Raw genomic sequence first — 22,199 nt, forward strand, 5'->3', positions numbered from 1 at the left:
ACAATATTAGCACACATGTTAGTCTGCCAATTAAGGAAAGGTGTTTTCCACCTCTACCACAGAAGAATCAAGTGTTGATCAATGAAGCCATTTCAAATGGTTCTAGAGAAGGATCAGAGATAATAGGCTACGTAGCATACATTCTAAAACTTATTTTCATACAATTTAATCTCCCTGAACCACTAAGCTTGGTTAAATCCCTGTGCAGCACAGAAGCCTCCCTAGGTCATTTACTGGGTATATTATCTGGAAAGCATATTGGATGCTGCTCTAAAATAGGTCTACAATGCCCTGGTTGCACACACAAATGGCTGTTTTGAGTATAATGCAAGGCTCTATTTGCCTTTAGCCATAAGAGTTAAAACAATACTTATCACCATACAGTTTGACATTACTTCCAATAAGTACAATATTTATTAAACATATCTTCAGTTGTTTTGTTACATAGTGTGCAACAAATTACAATATTCTGCAGCCACAAATTATATGCAGAGTAGAAAAAACTATTAATCAGATAGTGTAATCTTTCCGCTTATAACTCTACAAGGAAGAACTAGCAAATCAGATCTTACATATAACATCTCACTAAACTTTATGCATGGAAGGTGACAGACACTGGTTGTGCTGTTTGATACAAAATGGCTGAACTTCATCTTCAGAAGACTAAACCTGACATCTAAACATGCCAATATAAACATCAAAACAAATTGTATTCTAACCAACCACGGGAAACAGTCTGGTATCAGGAAAGCAACAAGGATTACACACAGTATTTTATAAACCAGCACACAAAGGTTTAAAACAGTTCTGAAAATGAAGTTAGCTGTCTTGAGTCAAGGGAATAAAAAAAAAGTCAGTATTGACCACTTACAATCTCTGACCTTTGTGGAGACGGTAAGAATCTGTTGTAGTGCAGCTACATACAGTACAATTCAGGCAATTTTGTTTTTTTCACTTGGGTTCAGATTGCAAATTCATTGCTGTGAGAAAAGGACGGAGGCAAATTTTAGCAGCACCCTCCACCTGACTGCTTGACCGGAGTGCTCTGAATTTTAACATTGGACTTCTCGGCACCACCAGCTGTTGCTCCAAGACCCATTCGCTTTTTAATCTCAGCTGCCATCGTCACGAAAGACTGTTCTACATTCGTTGCATTCTTAGCACTGGTTTCCAAAAATGGAATTCCAAGGGAATCAGCAAATTCCTTTGCTGTTGTGTAGTCTACTACTTTCTTTGTGGTCAGATCACATTTGTTCCCTACCAACAACTTGTTGACATTTTCACTGGCATAACGATCTATTTCCTGCAGCCACTGTTTAACATTATTGAAGGACTCCTGATCTGTCACATCATACACAACTATGATGCCATGGGCTCCTCTGTAATAACTGGAGGTGATTGTTCGAAATCTTTCTTGGCCCGCTGTGTCCCATATTTGAAGTTTGATTGTTTTCCCATTTAACTCTATAGTTCTTATTTTGAAATCCACACCAATTGTGCTGATGTAGCTTTCTGTATATGTATCATCTGCAAACCTAAGAAGAAGGCAAGACTTTCCAACCCCAGAGTCGCCAATCAGAAGTAACTTGAATAAATAATCATATTCGGGATTCATGCTGGACACGTCACTGCAGCTGCCGCGGCCGCCGCCGCCGCCCTAGCTGCTGCAGCCGCCGCCCTGACTCTCCGCGCCACGGGTCCAAGGAGAGGACTGAGATAGGCTGTTCCGGGAGAGCAAACGTCTTTACCCCACTCCGTCCCCTTAGAACACAGTCAGCAGCCGCCACCACTCAGCTATCGCTTCCACCCAAAATGACAAAGTGGTTTTAAAAAGAAAGAAAATTTTAAGCGAGCTTTCTCTCTAATGGTTTTCTTCTCTTTCATATTTCGTGTTTTTTTTTTTAATTCATTAAGCTAAGGATATTTAGTAGAGAGCAGTTGCAAGAAAATACAAAGGTATTTAGCTTTCATAGTTATCCACTGGGATTATGGGTCAATAAAGAAAAGAAGACTATTCTGGTGGTTTTTTTAGCATCCAAATATCAGTAAAATTAATAGAAATATAACAGTAATACAATTTGAAAATCATTGTATTTGTAGGAAGGAAGGAAATATTTACATTTCCTTTTGATAAAAAGAGAATTCTCATGGTATTGCCAACTACAAATTGGCACTTGCCTCTACAAGCATTAAATCATGTGCTACTGCTGGCTTTCAACATCCCCTGAAAGGAAATCAAGGTGGAGAGCAGAAATGAGGCACTCTGTGCTCCGGGAAAACAGGCAGAACAGGTCTTCAGATAGATAATTTCAGGAACCAATTTTTTTATCCCAATTCTTATATCTCTTCATATCTAGGAAAGCATTGAAATGCTTTTAGTGGTGAAGACTGCTCCTTTTGACTAGTAACTTTCATGAGATTAGCAAGAAACTTGCAAAAAATATGTGCTTGATTGCATGGATTCCTCTTTCACCAAAATCACCTATATACTGAACCCCCACCCCAGCAGTTTCTCAAAGCTATCTTAAATGCTCTTTCCTGGACTATAGTCCTTATTTTGCCCCAAATAAAACTTACCTTGCCACACTTATGTTGTGCGTTTTTTAAAAGTCAGTCATATCTTGACCAAGCTACCTTCAAACCCATTTGCAGAAACTCAGGTAATATCAGATTTATGTCCAAAAGCATAAAAAAGTTGCAAACATAAGAAGAAAACAGAGAATTCAGTTTCTTTCAAGTATCCATAAAATATACATGAACATTGATAATCTATCAAGCCAGTGAGAAAACGTCAATTTCAAAAGTAGAAGTGTTATATGTTCCAATTACAACACAATAAAGCTAGAAATTAATTACCAGATCAGGAAAAAAGTTTCTTTGCCCTGGAGATTTATTGCAATGTATTTTAAATAATGACTTGAATCAAAGGGAAAACATCAAAACATCAACCAAAGTTGGACCTTTGAGATGGATTTAAAGAATAGGGGCAGTCTCTAGCCTCTGTGGTATCATTGTGTGGGTTAGAAAAGTGTTTCCTTCTTCAAGTAAAAAAAAAAAAAAAAAAAAAGACCAACCCAGCTGCATCTGTGGATAGTTATAAGGTGATGGTCCTGAGCCCACCAAGCTGGAGGATGAGCTTGACACTCAGGAAAACTAAGTCAAAGTGAGTTGGGAGCTGTGAAAGAAAGGGGAAAAAAACAAACAAAAACAAAACCTGCTAAATAATAAGTTTTCCCTTAAGAATGGAGGCAAACTTCTAGTTAGTAAACTGCCTAATAGCAAGATATTGAAGGCCGAGAAAAAAGTCTCACTTGAGGAACATTTTCTTTGACTGAACTTAATATGCTCAAGGCCCTGACTCCTAAGGACAGAGACAAGAGTGCACTTGGTTTGAAAGTGAAAGTTGATCAGTTGTGTGTCTGACTCTGCTCTTTGTGACCCCATGCAGTGTGGCCTGCCAGGCCCCTCTGTCCATGGAATTCTCCAGGCCAGAATACTGGATTGGGTTACTGTTCCCTTCTCTAAGGGATCTTCCCAACCCAGGGATCGAACCCAGGTCTCCCACATTGCAGGAGGATTCTTTTCCAGCTGAGCTACCAGGGAAGTCTGCACTTGGTTTAATACTCAATTGCTTTTCTATAAGCCACTACAGGATTTAACTGTTTCAATACTTTAGGTAAATTATGCTATTTTTAAAAAGCTCTTGTAAAAAGTAATTAAAGTTCTATAACACCTGCTGTAAATGATTCAGAAGCAAACTTACTAAGCTTGTCTTAAAGGATGCCTGCATTCAAAGCCAAGAAATTCTCAATTTGTAATTGTATTGTTAAAAACCATTCAGATAGTCTCTGATTAGAGTAGAATATTTTTAAATTGAGCTATTCCTAACATTATTTCCCTAAAATCACAGAAAGACTGAAGCATTTTTTTGTGTTCTATTTTGTAAGGATTACTTTCTTTTGCAGAAGCACCTCTCCTAGAAGCAGAACAATAAGGGCTCCAGGTGCTATGAAAGAATAGGTACCCTCACAGGGACAACTTCTCTCAGCCATGCACTTAAGTGGTACAAAAACATACCACAGTTGAAAACAGGTGGGGATAAGGGGAAAGTCAATGAATATAATGAATACAAAAGTCACTGAATGAGATGAATAAAATACTCCCCCCCCACCCCCCAAAAAAAGTAAGGAAGGGAAAGACTGGTGTAGAGATCTTTCTGGAGTGGGGAGTAGCTCTGGGTTGGTCTTGAGTCACCAGGTGGGAATTTAAGAAGCTTCTGTTGTGACCCAAAGGAGACAGAATCTAGAGACAGGCCACAATGGTGCAGTGACAGAATAAAGACCTGGTTGCTAGGGTCAGAGAATAAACAGCAGAAGCCTGGAAGAGGAGAAATGGAGCCCTAGCTCCTCATCACCTTCCCAACCCTCCTTCCTCTTAGGTTGTGTGAAATGTCACCTTTCACCTAAACATCATCTTCCTGACTTCAGACTTAACTCTGGGCTCTGAGTTCTGCTTAGTTCCATATTTTCTACCCATTTGCACAGAGGACCACCACCTCTTCTTCCTGGAATTGCTAAGGTTTTCTACTTCACTTATGACCTGGTCATCAGCCCTACTAATTCAGCTGAGATGGAAGTGCCCACCCCCTCCAAAGCACTTAAGCCTCCTTATCTCAGTGAAGAGTCTTTGGACCCGAGGATTATGATTTCCTTATTTGAAATTGGATCACTTCCCCCAGTTTCTTGCAGTTCTCTCCCTTCCCTAAAAAGTAGTGACCATGAAGCAATTGAACAGCGAATTGCAAAGAAGTTTGAAAGCCTCTTAAAAGAAATTAAAGATATTGTTAAAGATATGACAAGGTATGAACAGAAGGTCACAGAAACAAAAGAATCTTTTAAGGAAACCAATATGTCTGAGGTGTCAGAACTTAGAGAAAAAATCATAGAACTTGATGAAATAAATAAAGAACTAGTAAAAAAACTGCTTGCTACTTTGGACCTGGGGAAAAAAGAGAATGCAAAGAAACAGGAGATGAGGTTGGACAACCAGAACTCTGAGGACACAGTGCAAGACTGTTCAAGGGACTGGGTAAATTGTTCAAAAAGACAGAAAGCCCTTTCTGAAACTCAGCTAAGTAAGGAAAAAGCAAAGCATGGATTCCCTCACATTCAAGAAGAAAATATCAGACTGAGGAACAACATGGAGCAGTTACTACAGGAAACAGAACACTGGAGTGTGGAACATACTGAGCTTAGCAAACTAATAAAATCCTATCAGAAATCTCAGAATGACATCAAAACTCTTAAAAATAATGGCACCCATTCCCCAAGTCAAACAAATAATGAATCAGCTAAGCAAGAGCTGGAGGAACAAGTGAGGAGACTGAAACAAGACACATATTCATTGCATTTGATTGCAACCTTGCTGGAGAATGAATGCCAGATCTTAGAGCAGAGAGTAGAACTGCTTGATGAACTCCATTATCTGAAGGAGGAACCTCTACAAGGGGATACAATGCAAATGCAAATAAACCATGAGCAGAACAACAAGGAACAGAAGCTACCAGAGGCAGAGAAGGTCAAAATACATGAGCAAAACATGCCAGAAGTGGAAGGTACATTTCACAAAAGAGATCAGTTCTTTAGAAGCCTGGATATTTGCTATAATAAGAAAGCTCATAATAACCAGTTGAATACCTGTATTGCAAAAAGAGCTCTTGTGGTAAAGAGGCCGGCTAGCAGCTTAAGTTAAAAAATACCAAAAGTAGAAGAAAAGGCAGATCATCAAAAAACTATATAGTACATCCATCTCCAGGCATATCAATCATCAAACCTAAGAGAGACCTGTTTGTTCAACCAAGAAATAGTCATAGTACAAGAAGATTAACATTTAACATTATTCATTACCTTTATGGTTAGGTAAGTTTGGTCTTTAATGACCATCAATGTCAACTTTTGCTCACATTAGTCATCTTTACAAACTGGTTTTGTAGTTATTACATAGAGATCTATGACACTAACCAAAAGTGAGAATTTACAGGTCCAAATAAGTAAAGATCTAAATAAAAACCACAACAAACAAAGGATGGGATTCTTTTTTCTTTATTTAATCATTGCCTTGGGGAGGGAAGTTCTGGGGGGAAAAGTATATAACACTTTAATTGTGACCCTTTCAAACTTCCTTTCAAAAGCATATTCCTTTTCCTATTTATTATCCACTGAAGTGTGGGCTGTAGTGGAGTTAAGAAAAGCTGATAAATCACTCCTAAATAGCTTTTCTCTTCTCAAAAATCTCCCTATTCCTTGGATCTACTGTTACTAATATTCCCTTCTTGCTCCTCAACTAGTAAATGGTGGGCATACCAGGCAGCAGAGACCCTTGGGGAAGAACACCTTGGCTTCTTTAGAAGAATAGATGTGTCTCAAGATTTTGTTCTGTGCTGGAAAAATTCTGTTACTCCAGGTGAGGATAATTATTCAGAATTACTCAGGGAAAAAAGCATTATCATCTGTTAAGATGGCTGAACTTTTGGTTCCAGGAAAGATGGAGCAGAATCACTTCTCCCTGTCCCTCCCATTAAGCAAGCTAAAAACCCTGAACATTAAGCATTAACATAAAATGAATGCAAGAAGACTGAAAGGTTGAGAAAAGGAGGTGTGATGGTCAGGGTCCCCGAGACTTAATGTTTTGTTTCCTGAGTTTTCTTTTGTCTCTTATATATGCTGGGAGATGATAACCCAGAAATGCCAACACATTTACACAAAAAAAGCAGGCACCACCCCCTCACCCCCCAACCCAGGCCTGCTTTCTCTTGACAGAAGATGAGAAAACAGTCTGGCAAGAAATAAACTTTTTAAAAAATTGCCCTACTCCGGCCAAACTGCATAAAATTGTCATGCTTCCACTCTCATCCTCATCAGCAAATACTGAGCAAAAAACAGTAGGCTTTCACTCTTGCCTGGCATTAATGAAGCACTCTTCCTTCTTTCTTCTGGGGTGGTACATATAGAGGTGGCAGAGAAGAAACCTGGGAGTTTCTCTCCCACCTGATGGTAACAACTTGCTCCTCCCTCAGCCCTTTTCCCAGCAAAATAAAATGCCAGTGAAGGCCATATGGATAGCCTAGATTTCTATACTCTGCCCCTGTTTTAAACATAAAACAGGAGGTTTAAGTAGGATCCATGGTCTCAGAACACAATGCCCCAAATATCCAGAAAAGATAGAAAAATAACTCACTCATTATACAAAGAGAAAATTGCAACGTGAATGAGAGAAGACGATTAACAAGCGCCAACGATGGTATGACACAGATGTTGGAGTCATCTAACAAGAAGTGTAAAGCAGCCACAGAAATGCTTCACTGAGCAATTGCAAGTGCTCTTCAAAAAACAAAAATAATAGAAAGTCTCAGCAAGTAAGCAGAAAATATAAAGAAGAAACAAATGGAAATTATAGAAATAAAAAATATAATATGTAAAATAAACTCAATGAATGTGCTCAATAGTAGAATGTTGATGTCAGAGAAAAGATTCCATGAATATGAGGGCAGAAAAATAGAAAGGACCCATTCTGACCAGCAGGAAAAATAGGCTGAAAAAACTCCCATAGTCTCAAGAAGCTTGAAATAAAAACTGTCTAACATTGGTGTTATTAGAGTACTCCAAAAAAGGTAGAATGTGGGCTGGAAAGTGTTCACTGAAAAAAAAAAATGGCTGAAAATTCTACAAATTTAGTGAAAGGCATAAACCTATAGATTCAAGAACATGAGTGAACTCTAAACAGTATAATTCAAACACATTTAAGGCACTCATAATCAAATTTCTGAAGCCTAAAGACAAAGTAAAAAAGCAGGTACAAAGAACAATGGTGGAACAATGATCCAAATGACAGTGACTTTCTAATCAGAAACCTCCAAGGCTAGAAGGAAACAAATATTTTTCAAGAACTGAAAGAAACATCAACCCAGAATTGTTTACCCAGTGAAAACAGCCTTTAGGAATGAAAGTGAAATCAATACATTCTCAAAGGAAAACTGAGAGGATTTGTCACTATTTGTTGAGAAAGCCCACTTGGTTATACATCTAATTCTCATTTTTTACATTCAAGAAAATGAGTGTTCTCTTTAGCCTCAGGCTTTGTCTTATTCTATTCCCAAAGAGTAATTTCACATCAGTTCAGTTCAGTCACTCAGTCGTGTCTGACTTTTTGCGACCCCATGGACTGCAGCAGTCCAGGCTTCCCTGTCCATTACCAATTCCCGGAGCTTACTCAAACTCACGCCCATGGAGTTGGTGATGCCATCCAACCATCTCATCCTCTGTTGTTCCCTTCTCTTCCTGCCCTCAATCTTTCCAAGCATCAGGGTCTTTTCCAATGAATCAGTTCTTTGCATCAGATGGCCAAAGTATTGGACTTTCAGCCTCAGCATCAGTCCTTCCAATGAACATTCAGGACTGATTTCCTTTATGATTGACTGGTTGGATCTCCTTGCAGTCCAAGAGACTCTCAAGAGTCTTCTGCAACACCACAGTTCAAAAGCATCAGTTCTTCAGTGCTCAACTTTCTTTATAGTCCAACTCGCAGATCTGTACATGACTACTGGAAAAACCATAGCTTTGACTAGATGGACATTTGTTGGCAAAGTAATGCCTCTGCTTTTTAATATGCTGTCTAGGTTTGTCATAACTTTTCTTCGAAGGAGCAAGTGTCTATTAATTTCATGGCTGCAGTCACCATTTGTAGTGATTTTGGAGCCCAAAAGGAGCCTCTCACTGTTTCCGTTGTTTCCCCATCTACTTGCCATGAAGTAATGGGACCAAATGCCATTCACATAGGAGATGCTAAATGGATGAAATGAGAAACTACAACATAGCTGAATCAAACAATCGCTTCTTACACTTCAGCTTGTTCACAAGCATTACCTGAACAAATTGTCAATATCATTTGTTTGTTTGTCAGATGTTAAGAGAATAACTTTCTAGTTCTTCATAAAAGCACTGAAACTCCCCTGGTACCACAACAAATAGGCTAACTACAGGATTTTCAAATTTTTGAGGGAAACACTGCAATATGAAACATTTGTCTCACACAGCACAAGCTCCAGGTAGTCAGAGTGTCAACTTTAGATTTTATGTAGCACCATTGCTGTTGTTGCCAAAGATGGAGAAGCTCTATACAGTCAGCAAAAACAAGACCGGGAGCTGACTGTGGCTCTTATCATGAACTCCTTATTGCCAAATTCAGACTGAAATCAGGTATGACCTAAATCAAATCCCTTATGACTATACAGTGGAAGTGAAAATTAGATTTAAGGTACTAGATCTGATAGACAGAGTGCCTGATGAACTATGGATGGAGGTCCATGACATTGTACAGGAGACAGGAATCAAGATCATCCCCAATAAAAAGAAATGCAAAAAAGCAAAATGGCTGTCTGAGGAGGCCTTACAAATAGCTGTGAAAAGAAGGGAAGAGAAAAGCAAAGGAGAATAGGAAAGATATACCCATTTGAATGCAGAGTTCCAAAGAAGAGCAAGGAGAGATAAGAAAGCCTTCCTCAGTGATCAATGCAAAGAAATAGAGGAAAACAATAGGATGGGAAAGACTAGAGATCTCTTCAAGAAAATTAGAGATACCAAGAGAACATGTCATGCAAGGATGGGCTCAATACAGGACAGAAATTTTAGGGACCTAACAGAAGCAGAAGATATTAAGAAGAGGTGTCAACAATACACAGAAGAACTGCACAAAAAGATCTTCACAACCCAGATCATCACGATGGTGTGATCACTCATCTAGAGCCAGACATCCTGGAATGTGAAGTCAAGTGGGCCTTAGGAAGCATCAATACAAATAAAGCTAGTGGAAGTGTTGGAATTCCAGCTATTTCAAATCCTGAAAGATGATGCTGTGAAAGTGCTGCACTCAATATGCCAGCAAATACAGAAACTCAGCAGTGGCCACAAGACTGGAAAACATCAGTTTTCATTCCAATCCCAAAGAAAGGCAATGCCAAAGAATGCTCAAGCTACCACACAATTGCACTCATCTCACACACTAGTAAAGTAATGCTTAAAATTGTCCAAGCCCAGCTTCAGCAATACGTGAACTGTGAAATTCCAGATGTTCAAGCTGGTTTTAGAAAAGGCAGAGGAAACAAAGATCAAATTGCCAACATCTGCTGGATCATTGAAAAAGAAAGAGAGTTCCACAAAAACATCTATTTCTGCATTATTGACTATGCCAAAGCCTTTGTGTGGATCACAACAAACTGTGGATAATTCTTAAAGAGGTGGGTATACCAGACCACCTGATCTGCCTCTTGAGAAACCTGTACGCAGGTCAGGAAGCAACAGATAGAACTGGACATGGAACAACGGACTGGTTCCAAATAGGAAAAGGAGTACATCAAGGCTATATATTGTCACCGTGCTTATTTGACTTATATGCAGAGTACATCATGAGAAACACTGGGCTGGAGGAAACACAAGCTGGAATCAAGATTGCCGGAAGAAATATCAATAAACTCAGATATGCAAATGTCACTACCCTTATGGCAGAAAGTGAAGAAGAACTAAAGAGCCTCTTGATGAAAGTGAAAGAGGAGAGTGAAAAAGTTGGCTTAAAGTTCAACCTTCATAAAACTAAGATCATGGCATCCGGTCCCATCACTTCATGGCAGATATATGGGGAAACAGTGGAAACAGTGGCTGACTTTATTTTTCTGGGCTCCAAAGTCACTGCAGATGGTGATTGCAGCCATGAAATTAAAAGATGCTTACTCCTTGGAAGGAAAGTTATGACCAACCTAGACAGCATATTAAAAAGCAGAGACATTACTTTGCCAACAAAGGTCCGTCTAGCCAAGGCTGTGGTTTTTCCAGTGGTCTTGTGTGCATGTGAGAGCTGGACTATAAAGAGAGCAGAACACCGAAGAATTGATGCTTTTGAACTGTGGTGTTAGAGAAGACTCTTGAGAGTTCCTTGGATTGCAAGGAGATCCAACCAGCCCATCCTAAAGGAGATCAGTCCTGGGTGTTCATTGGAAGGACTGATGTTGAAGCTGAAACTCCAATACTTTGACCACCTGATGCGAAGAATTGACTCATTGGAAAAGACCCTGATGCTGGGAAAGATTGAGGGCAGGAGGAGAAGGGGACGACAGAGGATGAGATGGTTGGATGGCATCATCGACTCGATGGACATGGGTTTGAGTGGGGCCTGGCATGCTGCAGTTGATAGGGTCGCAAAGAGTCACAGAACTGAGCAACTGAATTGAACTGAACTTATTGTTGTTGCTGTTGTCTAGTCACTAAGTCATATCCACTGTTTGTGACCCCATGAACTGCATCTCCCCTGTCCTTTACTATTTCCCAGAGTTTGCTCAAACTCATGTTCATTGAGTCGGTGATGCTGTCCAACCCAGAAGTAAAATTTCCATTGGTGAAAACTCAGTCACCAGGCCATACTATCTGAAAGTAACTGGAAATTGAGATTTTTAGCTGGGTAACTATGTCACCCAGGCAGAGGGAAATTAATTTTGGAACCCTGTGAGATGGAGAGAAAGTATTTTTGTGTTTCTGCATTGTTCAAGTTTTCCAGGCAAATATTATGGCAACTTGAGATCCCAGACTCAAAGGAAGCTGTAGAAGATATTTTCCCACTGCATAAATAATAAGACTTCAAAACAGTTACCTAATTTTAGAGATAGATGTTAACATTTTAAGTTGGGGTGAGGCCTGGGATTTGGAGAAGTGTTTTATAAAGCTGGAGACCCTGGAATTACCTAGTCCCCTGAGAAATTTACATTATAAAAGTCTTAAGAGTGAGAACCCAGGATCCAGAGTGTTTTTTTTTTCCCTCTCTCCTTTTAGAAGGGGGAGAAAACAGCTGTCTTTTTTTTTTCTACATAAAAGCCTGGATTTCTTCTCTCATCTTTCCTCCCTCACATTATAGGCCCCAATGCATGTAGAGTGACATCTAGTTCTCATATCTCTCCAAGGGTAAGAACTGGAGCAAGAGGAACTAGCACAATTATTATGATGTAAGTAATAATCATCTGTCTCTGATTCAAGAACCTCATGTGTCCATCCAGGATAAAATAGAGATGAATATTAAAATCCAACAAAGTCAATCAGAATCTCCACCACAGGTTCTATTATAAATGAAGCATAGGGCATGAGAAATTATCACATATTGGAAATAAAGGAAATGTAATTTGAAATATTGCTTCCTACTCCATAGAAGTTTTTTTTTTTTGCCCTCCTGTCTAGAATATGTATCATGTCATAAATAATCTAACAGAGGAAATTTTCCTATTACAGTCCTTAGTAAAAGAAAATGATTTCCAGTTAAACAGTATTGAGGAACCAAAAGAATCACTTTTTTTTCCCCTTTTGCCTTTCCCTCTAATGGAAAGTACCATCCACTCTATTCTATTTTCCAGCCATCTTGGTTAACAAAAAATTGTGCAGTTCTGCTATACTTTATCAGACATGTGTTACATGTTATCAAGAAAAAAATGTTTTTTTTTGCTTAAATAAATTACAGCTTTTTAATTGTCAAATAGAGTAAGTAATTTCTGCTATACCAGACCTTCTAGATTTGGAATTGACTTTAATATTTGGATAAAAATATATATGACCTTGTGGTAGAAGTGAATCAGTTCTTCAAATCAGGTGACCAAAGTATTGGAGTTTCAGCTTCAGCATCAGTCCTTCCAATGAATATTCGGTACTGATTTTCTTTAGGATGGACTGGTTGGATCTCCTTGCAGTCCAAAAGACTCTCAAGAGTCTGCTGCAACACCACAGTTCAAAAGCATCAGTTCTTCAGTGCTCAGCTTTCTTTATAGTCCAACTCTCATATCCATACATGACTACTGGAAAAACCATAGCTTTGACTAGATGGACCTTTGTTGGCAAAGTAATGTCTCTGCTTTATAATATGCTGTCTAGATTTGTCATAACTTTTCTTCCAAGGAGCAAGCGTCTTTTAATTTCATCTCTGAAGTCACCATCTGCTGTGATTTTGGAGCCCAAGAAAATAAAGTCTGTCACTGTTTCCACTGTTTGGGAATAGATGTCACTGCCCATCTATTTGCCATGAAGTGATGGGACCAGATGCCATGATCTTAGTTTTCTGAATGTTGAGTTTTAAGCCATTTTTTTTTCACTCTCTTCTTCACTCTCTGTCATAGGGGTGGTGTCATCTGCATATCTGAGGTTGTTGATATTTCTCCCGGCAATCCTGATTCCAGCTTTTGCTTCATCCTGTCCAGCATTTCTCATGATGTACTCTGCATATAAGTTAAATAAGCAGGGTGACAATATACAGCCTTGATGTACTCCTTTTCCTATTTGGAACCAGTCTGTTGTTCCATGTCCAGTTCTAACTGTTGCTTCTTGACCTGCATACAGACTTCTCAGGAGGCAGGTCAAGTGGCCTGGCATTTCCATCTCTTTCAGAATCTTCCACAATTTGTTGTGATCCACACAATCAAAGGCTTTGGCATAGTCAATAAAGCAGAAATAGATGTTTTTCTGGAACTCTCTTGCTTTTTTGATGATCCAATGGATGTTGGCAATTTTATCTCTGGTTCCTCTGCCTTTTCTAAACCCAGCTTGAACATATAGAAATTCACGGTTCACGTACTGTTGTAGCCTGGCTTGGAGAATGTTGAGCATTACTTTACTAGTGTGTGAGATGAGTGCAATTGTGTGGTAGTTTGAGCATTCTTTGCCATTGCCTTTCTTTGGGATTGGAATGAAGACTGACCTTTTTCAGTCCTGTGGCCACTGCTGAGTTTTACAGATTTGCTGGCATACTGAGTGCAGTGCTTTCATAGCCTCATCTTTTAGGATTTGAAATAGCTCAACTGGAATTCCATCACCTCCCCTACTTTGTTTGTATTTATGCTTCCTAAGGCCCACTTGACTTCTCATTCCAGGATTACAGTGGTAATCTAATGGCGATTTTCCATTTCTCTCGTTCCTCTCATATTTATTGATTCAGTTCAATTCAGTTCAGTCACTCAGTTGTGTCTGACTCTTTGTGACCCCATGAGCTGCCAGACCTCCCTGTCCATCACCAACTCCCAGAGCCCATCCAAACTCATGTCCATTGAGTCAGTGATGCCATCCAACCATCTCATCCTCTGTCGTCTCCTTTTCCTCCTGCCCTCAATCTTTCCCAGCATCAGGGTCTTTTCAAATGAGCCAGCTCTTCACATGAGGTGGTCAAAGTATTGGAGTTTCGGCTTCAACATCAGCCCTTCCAATGAACACCCAGGACTGATCTCCTTTAGGATGGACTGGTTGGATCTCCTTGCAGTCCAAGGGACTCTCAAGAGTCTTCTGCAACACCACAGTTCAAAAGCATCAATTCTTTGGTGCTCAGCTTTCTTTATAGTCCAACTCTCACATCCATACACGACTACTGGAAAAACCATAGCCTGAACTAGACAGACCTTTGTCGGCAAAGTAATGTCTCTGCTTTTTAATATGCTTTCTAGGTTTGTCATAACCTTCCTTCCAAGGAGTAAGCGTCTTTTAATTTCATGGCTGCAATCACCATCTTCAGTGACTTTGGAGCCCAGAAAAATAAAGTCAGCCACTGTTTCACCATCTATTTGCCATGAAGTGATGGGACCAGATGCCATGATCTTAGTTTTCTGAATGTTGAGTTTTAAGCCAACTTTTTCACTCTCCTCTTTCACTTTCATCAAAAAAGTTCTTGATGAATTTTAGTTCTTTAGTTCTTCTTCACTTTCTGCCATAAGGGTTGTGTCATCTGCATATCTGAGTTTATTGATATTTCTCCTGGCAATCTTGCTTCCAGCTTGTGTTTCCTCCAGCCCAGCGTTTCTCATGATGTACTCTGCATATAAGTCGAATAAGCAGGGTGACAATATACGGCCTTGATGTACTCCTTTTCCTATTTCAAACCAGTCTGTTGTTCCATGTCCAGTTCTAACTGTTGCTTCCTGACCTGAATACAGGTTTCTCAAGAGTCAGATCAGGTGGTCTGGTATTCCCATCTCTTTCAGAATTTTCCACATTTTATTGTGATCCACACAGCCAAAGGCTTTGGCATTTATTTTATATTATATATTTATTGATTATAATTAATTTATAGAAAAGAGCTCTTTTTTCCTGCATTTACTCATCCATTTATTCTTTCATTCATTCACCTGTGTGTTTATATACATATGGGTTCACAGATACTTATTTTATTTGTATGTACTTGTTGTTAGTCACCCAGTCGTGTCCGACTATTTGCAACCCCATGGGCCGTAGCCCCTCGGGCTCCTCTCTCCATGGGATTCTCCAGGCAAGAGCACTGCAGTTGGTAGCCATTCCCTTTTCCAGGGGATCTTCCTGACCCAGGGGTTGAACCTGTGTCTCCTGCATGGCAGGCAGATCCTTTAAGATCTGAGCCACCAGCGAAGAATACTATCATTTTCTTACTCAACTATGTGTCAGTAATTTTACATAATGGGTTTTTTGGTATAACGAGTGTATTTTTATTTTGTGTAATTATTCTACTTGCTCAATAGTTTTTGTTTTGTTTTTTTAACCAAAGTGTAATGGCTCAGTAATGATGGCTATTCAAAACTTAGGGTTTTTATATGCTTACAAGGCAGTCTCTGCAGGATGTGATTTTAAACCATAATGACCTATATGACTGCTTTTATAGGTATTATTGTGTGTATATAGCCATTTTAGAGAAGAAATTGTCTGAAAGTGCGAAATTTTATTCAAACAAGCAAAATACAAATGTACCTGGAGAGTCTGTTAGCCCTTTTCCTCAGTCTGTCCTCTTCTCTTTGACCACGAGGTGGTGGTGTGGGCTTCTAACATTACCATGTAGTATCCCTGCCTTTCCCTGGGTCCTCCAATCCACCAACCGCCTCCCCCTCCTTTTTAAGTATGGAACTCTAGAATGACTTATCTATAAAGACATTCTCATCCACAGTCTTACTTTTTCAGAGTTAGAGAGTGGAGATTCTTACATGGCTTGCCTAGAGAGTTACGGCTAGTTGAAATTAGAGGCCAAACCTGCTGCCTTAACTCGTTGGACTCGCCCTGGAAGCTATATTCAGTTTCTGCCGAGTGTTACGTATATAGAAAAAGGTTATGTGGAAGAGCAAGTTTTCACAGCTACTGAGACCACCTTGTTTTACAAGGATGTTGGCAAACAAACCCACATAATGCAAATGGCATTTTGACTGAGGAAAATGTGACCAGACAGACTTGCAAGACTCTAGCCTCGTCCCCATTTCCCTTAGAAGCCGTATTCCAGTATTGATTAATTCAGTGTTGGCAGCGCCTTTACAGAACAAAATTGCTGTAAATAATGGAGTGGCTGTATGCAGGAAAAAAAATTAACAGAAAAAGTGCAAAACTAAACAGCCCTCTGGTGGGCGTGAAGACAGCCCTTACCCCCTACCCCCATCAGCCACCACACCTCTTTGCTGCCCTAGAAACTGTGCTCCTGACCTGCTCCGCTCCCTTCCCTGGAGCACCCTCTGGACAGACAGAATCTTCTGAGATTCACATTCGGGTTTTGTGACAACAAGGGGACATGCAGAGTTTTTCTTCTGTATACTCTATTTTGGTTGCACATATGTCTTTAACCCAGGAGCCCAGAGGGTAGACAAAGAAAGATTGAGGTAATCAGTATTGCACCATTTTTTCTTCAGTGGTGACATACTTCTCTTTTATTTTTCTTCATCCTTCCCAATCCTCCGACCTGATCTATGTAACTCTTATCTTGGATACTCAAGTAGATGGAATATTTCAGAAGTGAGGGGTGGGAGGGGAGGGGTGAAATCCACAACAAAGTGTTCTTGCTCTGATCGAATTTTTTAAGTGCAAACCTTACACTCTGAAAACTATAATGTATTGTTGAAAGAAATTAAAGCTCTAAATAAGTGGAAACATTTCATAGGGATGGGTTTGAAGACTTGATATTGTTAAGATAGCAATACTCCCCAGATTGATCCACAGACTCAACACAATCTCTATCAAAATCCCAGCTGCCTCTTTTGCAGAAATTGACATGTTGATCTTAAAATGTTGATCTTGAAAAAGAGAGACAAAGCAGCAGGACTTACATGACCTGATATCAAGACTTATTCTTAAGATGTAGGAATCAAGGTAGTGTGGTATTGGTGAAAGGATAGACACATAGATCAACGGAACAAAATAGAAAGCTCAGAGATAGAGTCACACAATTTTTTTTAATCAAAGACAGAAAGGCAATTCAACAAATGGTGCTGAATAAATTGGACACCCATATGCAAAAAAAAAAAAAAAGTATTCTTGACACTCACACCTTACCAAAAAAACCCCCAAAAACCCAACTCTAAATGGATTTTATCTTAAGTGTAAAGACACAAAACTAAAATTTATAGAGAAAACCATAGGAGAAAATCTGTTACCTCATATTTGGTGATTAGCTTTTGGATATCATAGCTAATCATACCATAGCATAATCCACAAAAGGAAAGTTTGATAAATTGGAATTTCTCAAAATTAAAATAATTCATTCAGTGAAAGATACTGTTGGGGTGAATGAAATAAAAAACTACAGACTGGGAAAAAGTATTTGTAAATCACATATGCGATGAAGTATTTGTATCCAGAATATGTTAAAAACTCTTAAAACTCAACAGTAAGAAAACAAAATGCTCAATTTAAAAACTGGAAAAAATATCTGAACAGAACATTTCACTGAAGAAGATATATGGATGGCAAGTAAACCATCAATATAAAAAGATGCTTAATATAATTTGTCACTAGGGAAGGGAAATTGCAAAAGAATGAGCTGCCATGACATACCATTTGAATATTTAAAAAAACAAAAAACAAACCACCCTGACAATACCAAATGCTGTCAAAGATTTGGACTGAGAGCTGTGGGAAGGCAAACATGGTACAGGCACTTTGGAAGACAGTTTTTTATAATGTCAAACATGGACTTACCATACGAACTAGTAATCATGCTCCCAGGTATTTATCTAACTGAACTGAAAACTTACACATACACAAAAAACTGCATGTGAATGTTTTTAGCAGCTTTATTCATAATCCCCCAAAATTGGGAGCCACCAAGATATCCCTCAATAGGTGGCTAGATGAACAAATTGTGGTATATGTGATAGAAAACTACTCAACAAGAAAAAAGAAACATGATATTCATCCATGCAAAAAAAAGGGATAAATCTCAAATGCTCCTTACTAAGTTGAAAGAACCAGACTGGAAGGGCTACATGATGAATGATTCTATTCATGAGGCATTCTGCAAGAGGCAAAACTGTAGGAATGGAAAAAAAAGATCAGTGGTTTCCAGGAGAAGGGGTTAGCTAGGCAAAGAACAGAGTGTTCTCTGGAGTGACAGAATTCACATGTATGGTACTGGAGTGATAGATATATGATTCTGCATTTCTCAAAGCCTACTAGCACAAAGAGTGAATTGTATAAATTTTTTTCTAAGTTAACTGGGAGGTTAGAGGCAGGAAGTGGAGATTGTGGCCATGCTTAATGACTAACCTCCGAAGAGCAGACTATGGAAAAGGGAGCAAAAGTAACTTTATAGTGGAGAAAACTGGCAAACACAATCTGAACCCATTAATGTCATCAATGTTGAGTCATGTCAATCTCTTGTATCCCTGATGTTTGAAATTAACATCAGTGGTAGTGGGACAAATAAAATTTTCTGTGCCTCCGGGATGCACTGAGAAACACACAACCACCACTTCTCTGGTATTTGTGGCTAGAAATGCATAATCTGAATCTAAACATGAGGAAACATCAGATAAACAAAAAGTGAGGGACATTCTAGGAAATAAATGGGCTATATGCTACAAAAAACTCAAAGTCATGAAAGCAAAGAAAGACTGGGATCTGCTTAAAGGGGATTAAAGAGACATGACAACTAAATGGGACATGTGATCCTGGACTGGATCCGAAATGAAAAAAAAAAATGACATTTAAAGGACATGAAATTAAATTTGAATATAGTTTCTAGGTTGAAACGCAGGCGTCAGTACTTTTTAAAGTTCCCAGTAGATTTCTATGTGCAGCAAAGTTTGAGGACCATTAAAGTCTTTCCCCAGGTTTTTTTTTTCTTAATGAATAGGTTTATTTCATTTTTTATTTATACATTTTAAAATAAAAATTGTATATGTATTTAAGGTGTACATTATGATGATTTGATATACATGGTGAAATAACTACTACAATTCAGACTGATTAACATATGACCTCACATAATTAGCATTTTGTCCAGTGAGTGCACTTGATAATATCTATTCTTTTAGCATATTTTCAGGTTTGATACAATATTATTAAATACAGTTGTCATGCCTGTACATTAGATCTTTAGACTTATTTGCCCTGGTTTTCAGTTAGAACTCAGTGCTAGCCCAATTAGATCGAGCAGTTTCCAGCTCCTGCATATGGTTTCAGGATTCCTAGGATTCTCTGAAGACAGATTGTCAAGATGAAATGTTATAAACCTAATATTGTCATGCTTTTACAGTAATTGATCAGACTCATGATTATATAACTACATTAAAAAAATTGCAGAGGACTTGAATGATGTAAATAATTAACCTTCCTTTACCGTGATGTTTCTTGGTCATCAATTCTGCCTTTTTTCTTAATTTTTCAAGACAAGCTTCTATCTCTAAAGCAAAAGGGGCAAACAGTGAAATTAGTCCAAGAATAAAGTTAGGAAGAACCCAAGTAGCTTATCTCTAGGTGTCAGATTTCAGCTGTCTTGCAGATCAGGATGCTAGGCCTCTTCACCTCCTGAAAGACCAGGCTTTTTACCAGCTATATCGTACCATTTACATCTCTACAAAATAAAAAAGAACATTGAATTGTTATCCATCATCCAGCTAAAGCCTCACCTCTCTTATCTTTTCAAGTGAAGGACTGAACCCTGTTTCCTCACTCCTACTCACTCTTCATACTGTTCATGGGTTCTCATGGCAAGATGATTAGATAGCATCACTGACTCAGTGGACAAGAATTTGAACAAACTTTGGGAGATAGTGAAGGACGGGAAAACGGATGTACTGCAGTCCATGGGGTCACAACTTAGCGATTGGACCATAACAACTCACTCTTCAAACCACTAGAATCTGTTTTCTTGCCCTACAGAGCTTACTGTTCTTACTGAGATTTTGTCATTTTTCTTGAATAAATGCTTTTTGGATTCTTGCAAGACTTTTGTTAACTTCTAGAGTTCTAAAATGTTGATTGTGACTTTTTTTTTTTTTTTTTGCCAGTGATCTTGTTGCTTACATGGAGGAGTGCGTTTTCAGAGGTCCTTATTCTACCATCCTTAATCTAAAACCACTCATCATCTTCCCCTTGTGCCCCAAACTGCCCTTCCTGCTTGGTTTCTTATCTCCCTAAATCATACCCACAGAGTTTCATAAACCAGAAATCTGGAAATTATCTTTGACTCCCTTCACCCTTCTCCCATCCTCCCTCCCTCCTTGGATCTAATCAGACACCAAATCCCAATCATTCTACTTTCTAAACCTCTCTCAAGCTCATCTCTTTCTTCTCAACCTCACCCTTATTACCAAGATCCCATTACCATTTCCTCTCACTTTAATCCCTGCCTCTAATGGGTCTCCTTCCCACTGTATTTGTGCTTAGTTGCTCAGTCCTGTCTGACTCTTTGTGACCCCATGAACTGTCATCCTCCAGGCTCAGTCCATGGAATTCTCAAGGCAAAAATACTGGAGAGGGTTGCCATTCCCACTCTATAGCCTCCATTATACTACACACATATGGGTCATTTAAAAATGCAGACTAGTGATGGATAAAAGTTTGGACTTGGGACTCAAGTTGACATAGACTCATAGGCCAATTTTACTATTCACTAGCTCTGGGCCTTTGGGCAAATGACTTATCCACTCTGTGACTCAGTTTCCTCATCTGAAAAACTGAAATAACATTGATTCTTAACTCATAGAATATTTATGAGGATCAAGTAAGAAAATCCAAGTATTACATCGACTGACATCCAGTAAGGACTTAGCATATGATAGTAATATTATAAGACTAAATTTCCAACTTTAAATATGACTTATAATGAACAGTGTACATCAAGGCTGTATATTGTCACCCTGCTTATGTAACTTATATGCAGAGTACATCATGAGAAACGCTGGGCTGGAGGAAACACAAGCTGGAATCAAGACTGCCGGGAGAAATATCAATAACCTCAGATATGCAGAGGACACCACCCTTATGGCAGAAAGTGGAGAGGAACTAAAAAGCCTCTTGATGAAAGTGAAAGAGGAGAGTGAAAAAGTTGGCTTAAAGCTCAACATTCAAAAAACTAAGATCATGACATCTGGTCCCATCACCTCATGGGAAATAGATGGGGTAAGAGTGGAAGCAGTGTCAGACTTTTTTTTTTTTTTTTTTGCTCCAAAATCACTGCAGATGGTGATTACAGCCATGAAATTAAAAGATGCTTGCTCCTTGGAAGGAAAGTTGTGACCAACCTAGACAGCGTATTGAAAAGCAGAGACATTACTTTGCCAACAAAGGTCCATCTAGTCAAGGCTGTGGTTGTTCCAGTAGTCATGTACGGATGTCAGAGTTGGACTGTGAAGAAAGCTGAGTGCCGAAGAATTGATGCTTTTGAACTGTGGTGTTGCAGAAGACTCTTGAGAGTCCCTTGGACTGCAAGGAGATCCAACCAGTCCATCCTAAAGGAGATCAGTCCTGGGTGTTCATTGGAAGGACTGATGTTGAAGCTGAAACTCCAATACTTTGGCCACCTCATGTGAAGAGTTGACTCATTGGAAAAGACTCTGACGCTGGGAGGGATTGGGGGCAGGAGGAGAAGGGGGTGACAGAGGATGAGCTTGCTGGATGGCATCACCTACTCAATGGACATGAGTTTGAGTAAACTCCAGGAGTTGGTGATGGACAGGGAGGCCTGGCGTGCTGTGGTTCATGGGGTCGCAAAGAGTCGGACACGACTGAACGACTGAACTGAACAGTAGCATCTGGCAGGTGTCTACACTTCCATCATCTTCACTTGTCACTCCCTGTGTACCCCACTGGAGCCATTAGAAATTTCATTTTCTTGTATATATGAGAACATAGGATGTCCTTTCTCCATTCTCAGCTCTGACCCTTCAGACATGTAATTCTCTAGGT

General features: G+C 39.2%; 1 protein-coding gene and 1 pseudogene across 1 annotated transcript; one reads left to right on the forward strand and one right to left on the reverse strand.

Moving 5' to 3' along the window:
• Window positions 1-391: 391 nt before the first annotated feature.
• LOC110143219 (ras-related protein Rab-1A pseudogene) lies at window positions 392-1,809 on the reverse strand (annotated as a pseudogene).
• A 2,556-nt stretch (window positions 1,810-4,365) lies between these two features.
• SPZ1 (spermatogenic leucine zipper 1) lies at window positions 4,366-6,082 on the forward strand. The gene has a single exon (XM_020902809.2). The coding sequence runs from the start codon at window positions 4,630-4,632 to the stop codon at window positions 5,749-5,751; it is 1,122 nt and encodes a 373-aa protein (XP_020758468.1). The 5' UTR covers window positions 4,366-4,629; the 3' UTR covers window positions 5,752-6,082.
• Window positions 6,083-22,199: the final 16,117 nt, after the last annotated feature.

This window comes from Odocoileus virginianus, chromosome 14, assembly GCF_023699985.2.
Source record: "Odocoileus virginianus isolate 20LAN1187 ecotype Illinois chromosome 14, Ovbor_1.2, whole genome shotgun sequence".
NCBI classification, from domain to species: domain Eukaryota; kingdom Metazoa; phylum Chordata; class Mammalia; order Artiodactyla; family Cervidae; genus Odocoileus; species Odocoileus virginianus.

What these genes read in the sequence shown, in the direction of transcription:
- SPZ1 (XM_020902809.2), top strand. Translation starts at nt 4,630, where the DNA reads ATGGAAGTGCCCACCCCCTCCAAAGCACTTAAGCCTCCTTATCTCAGT.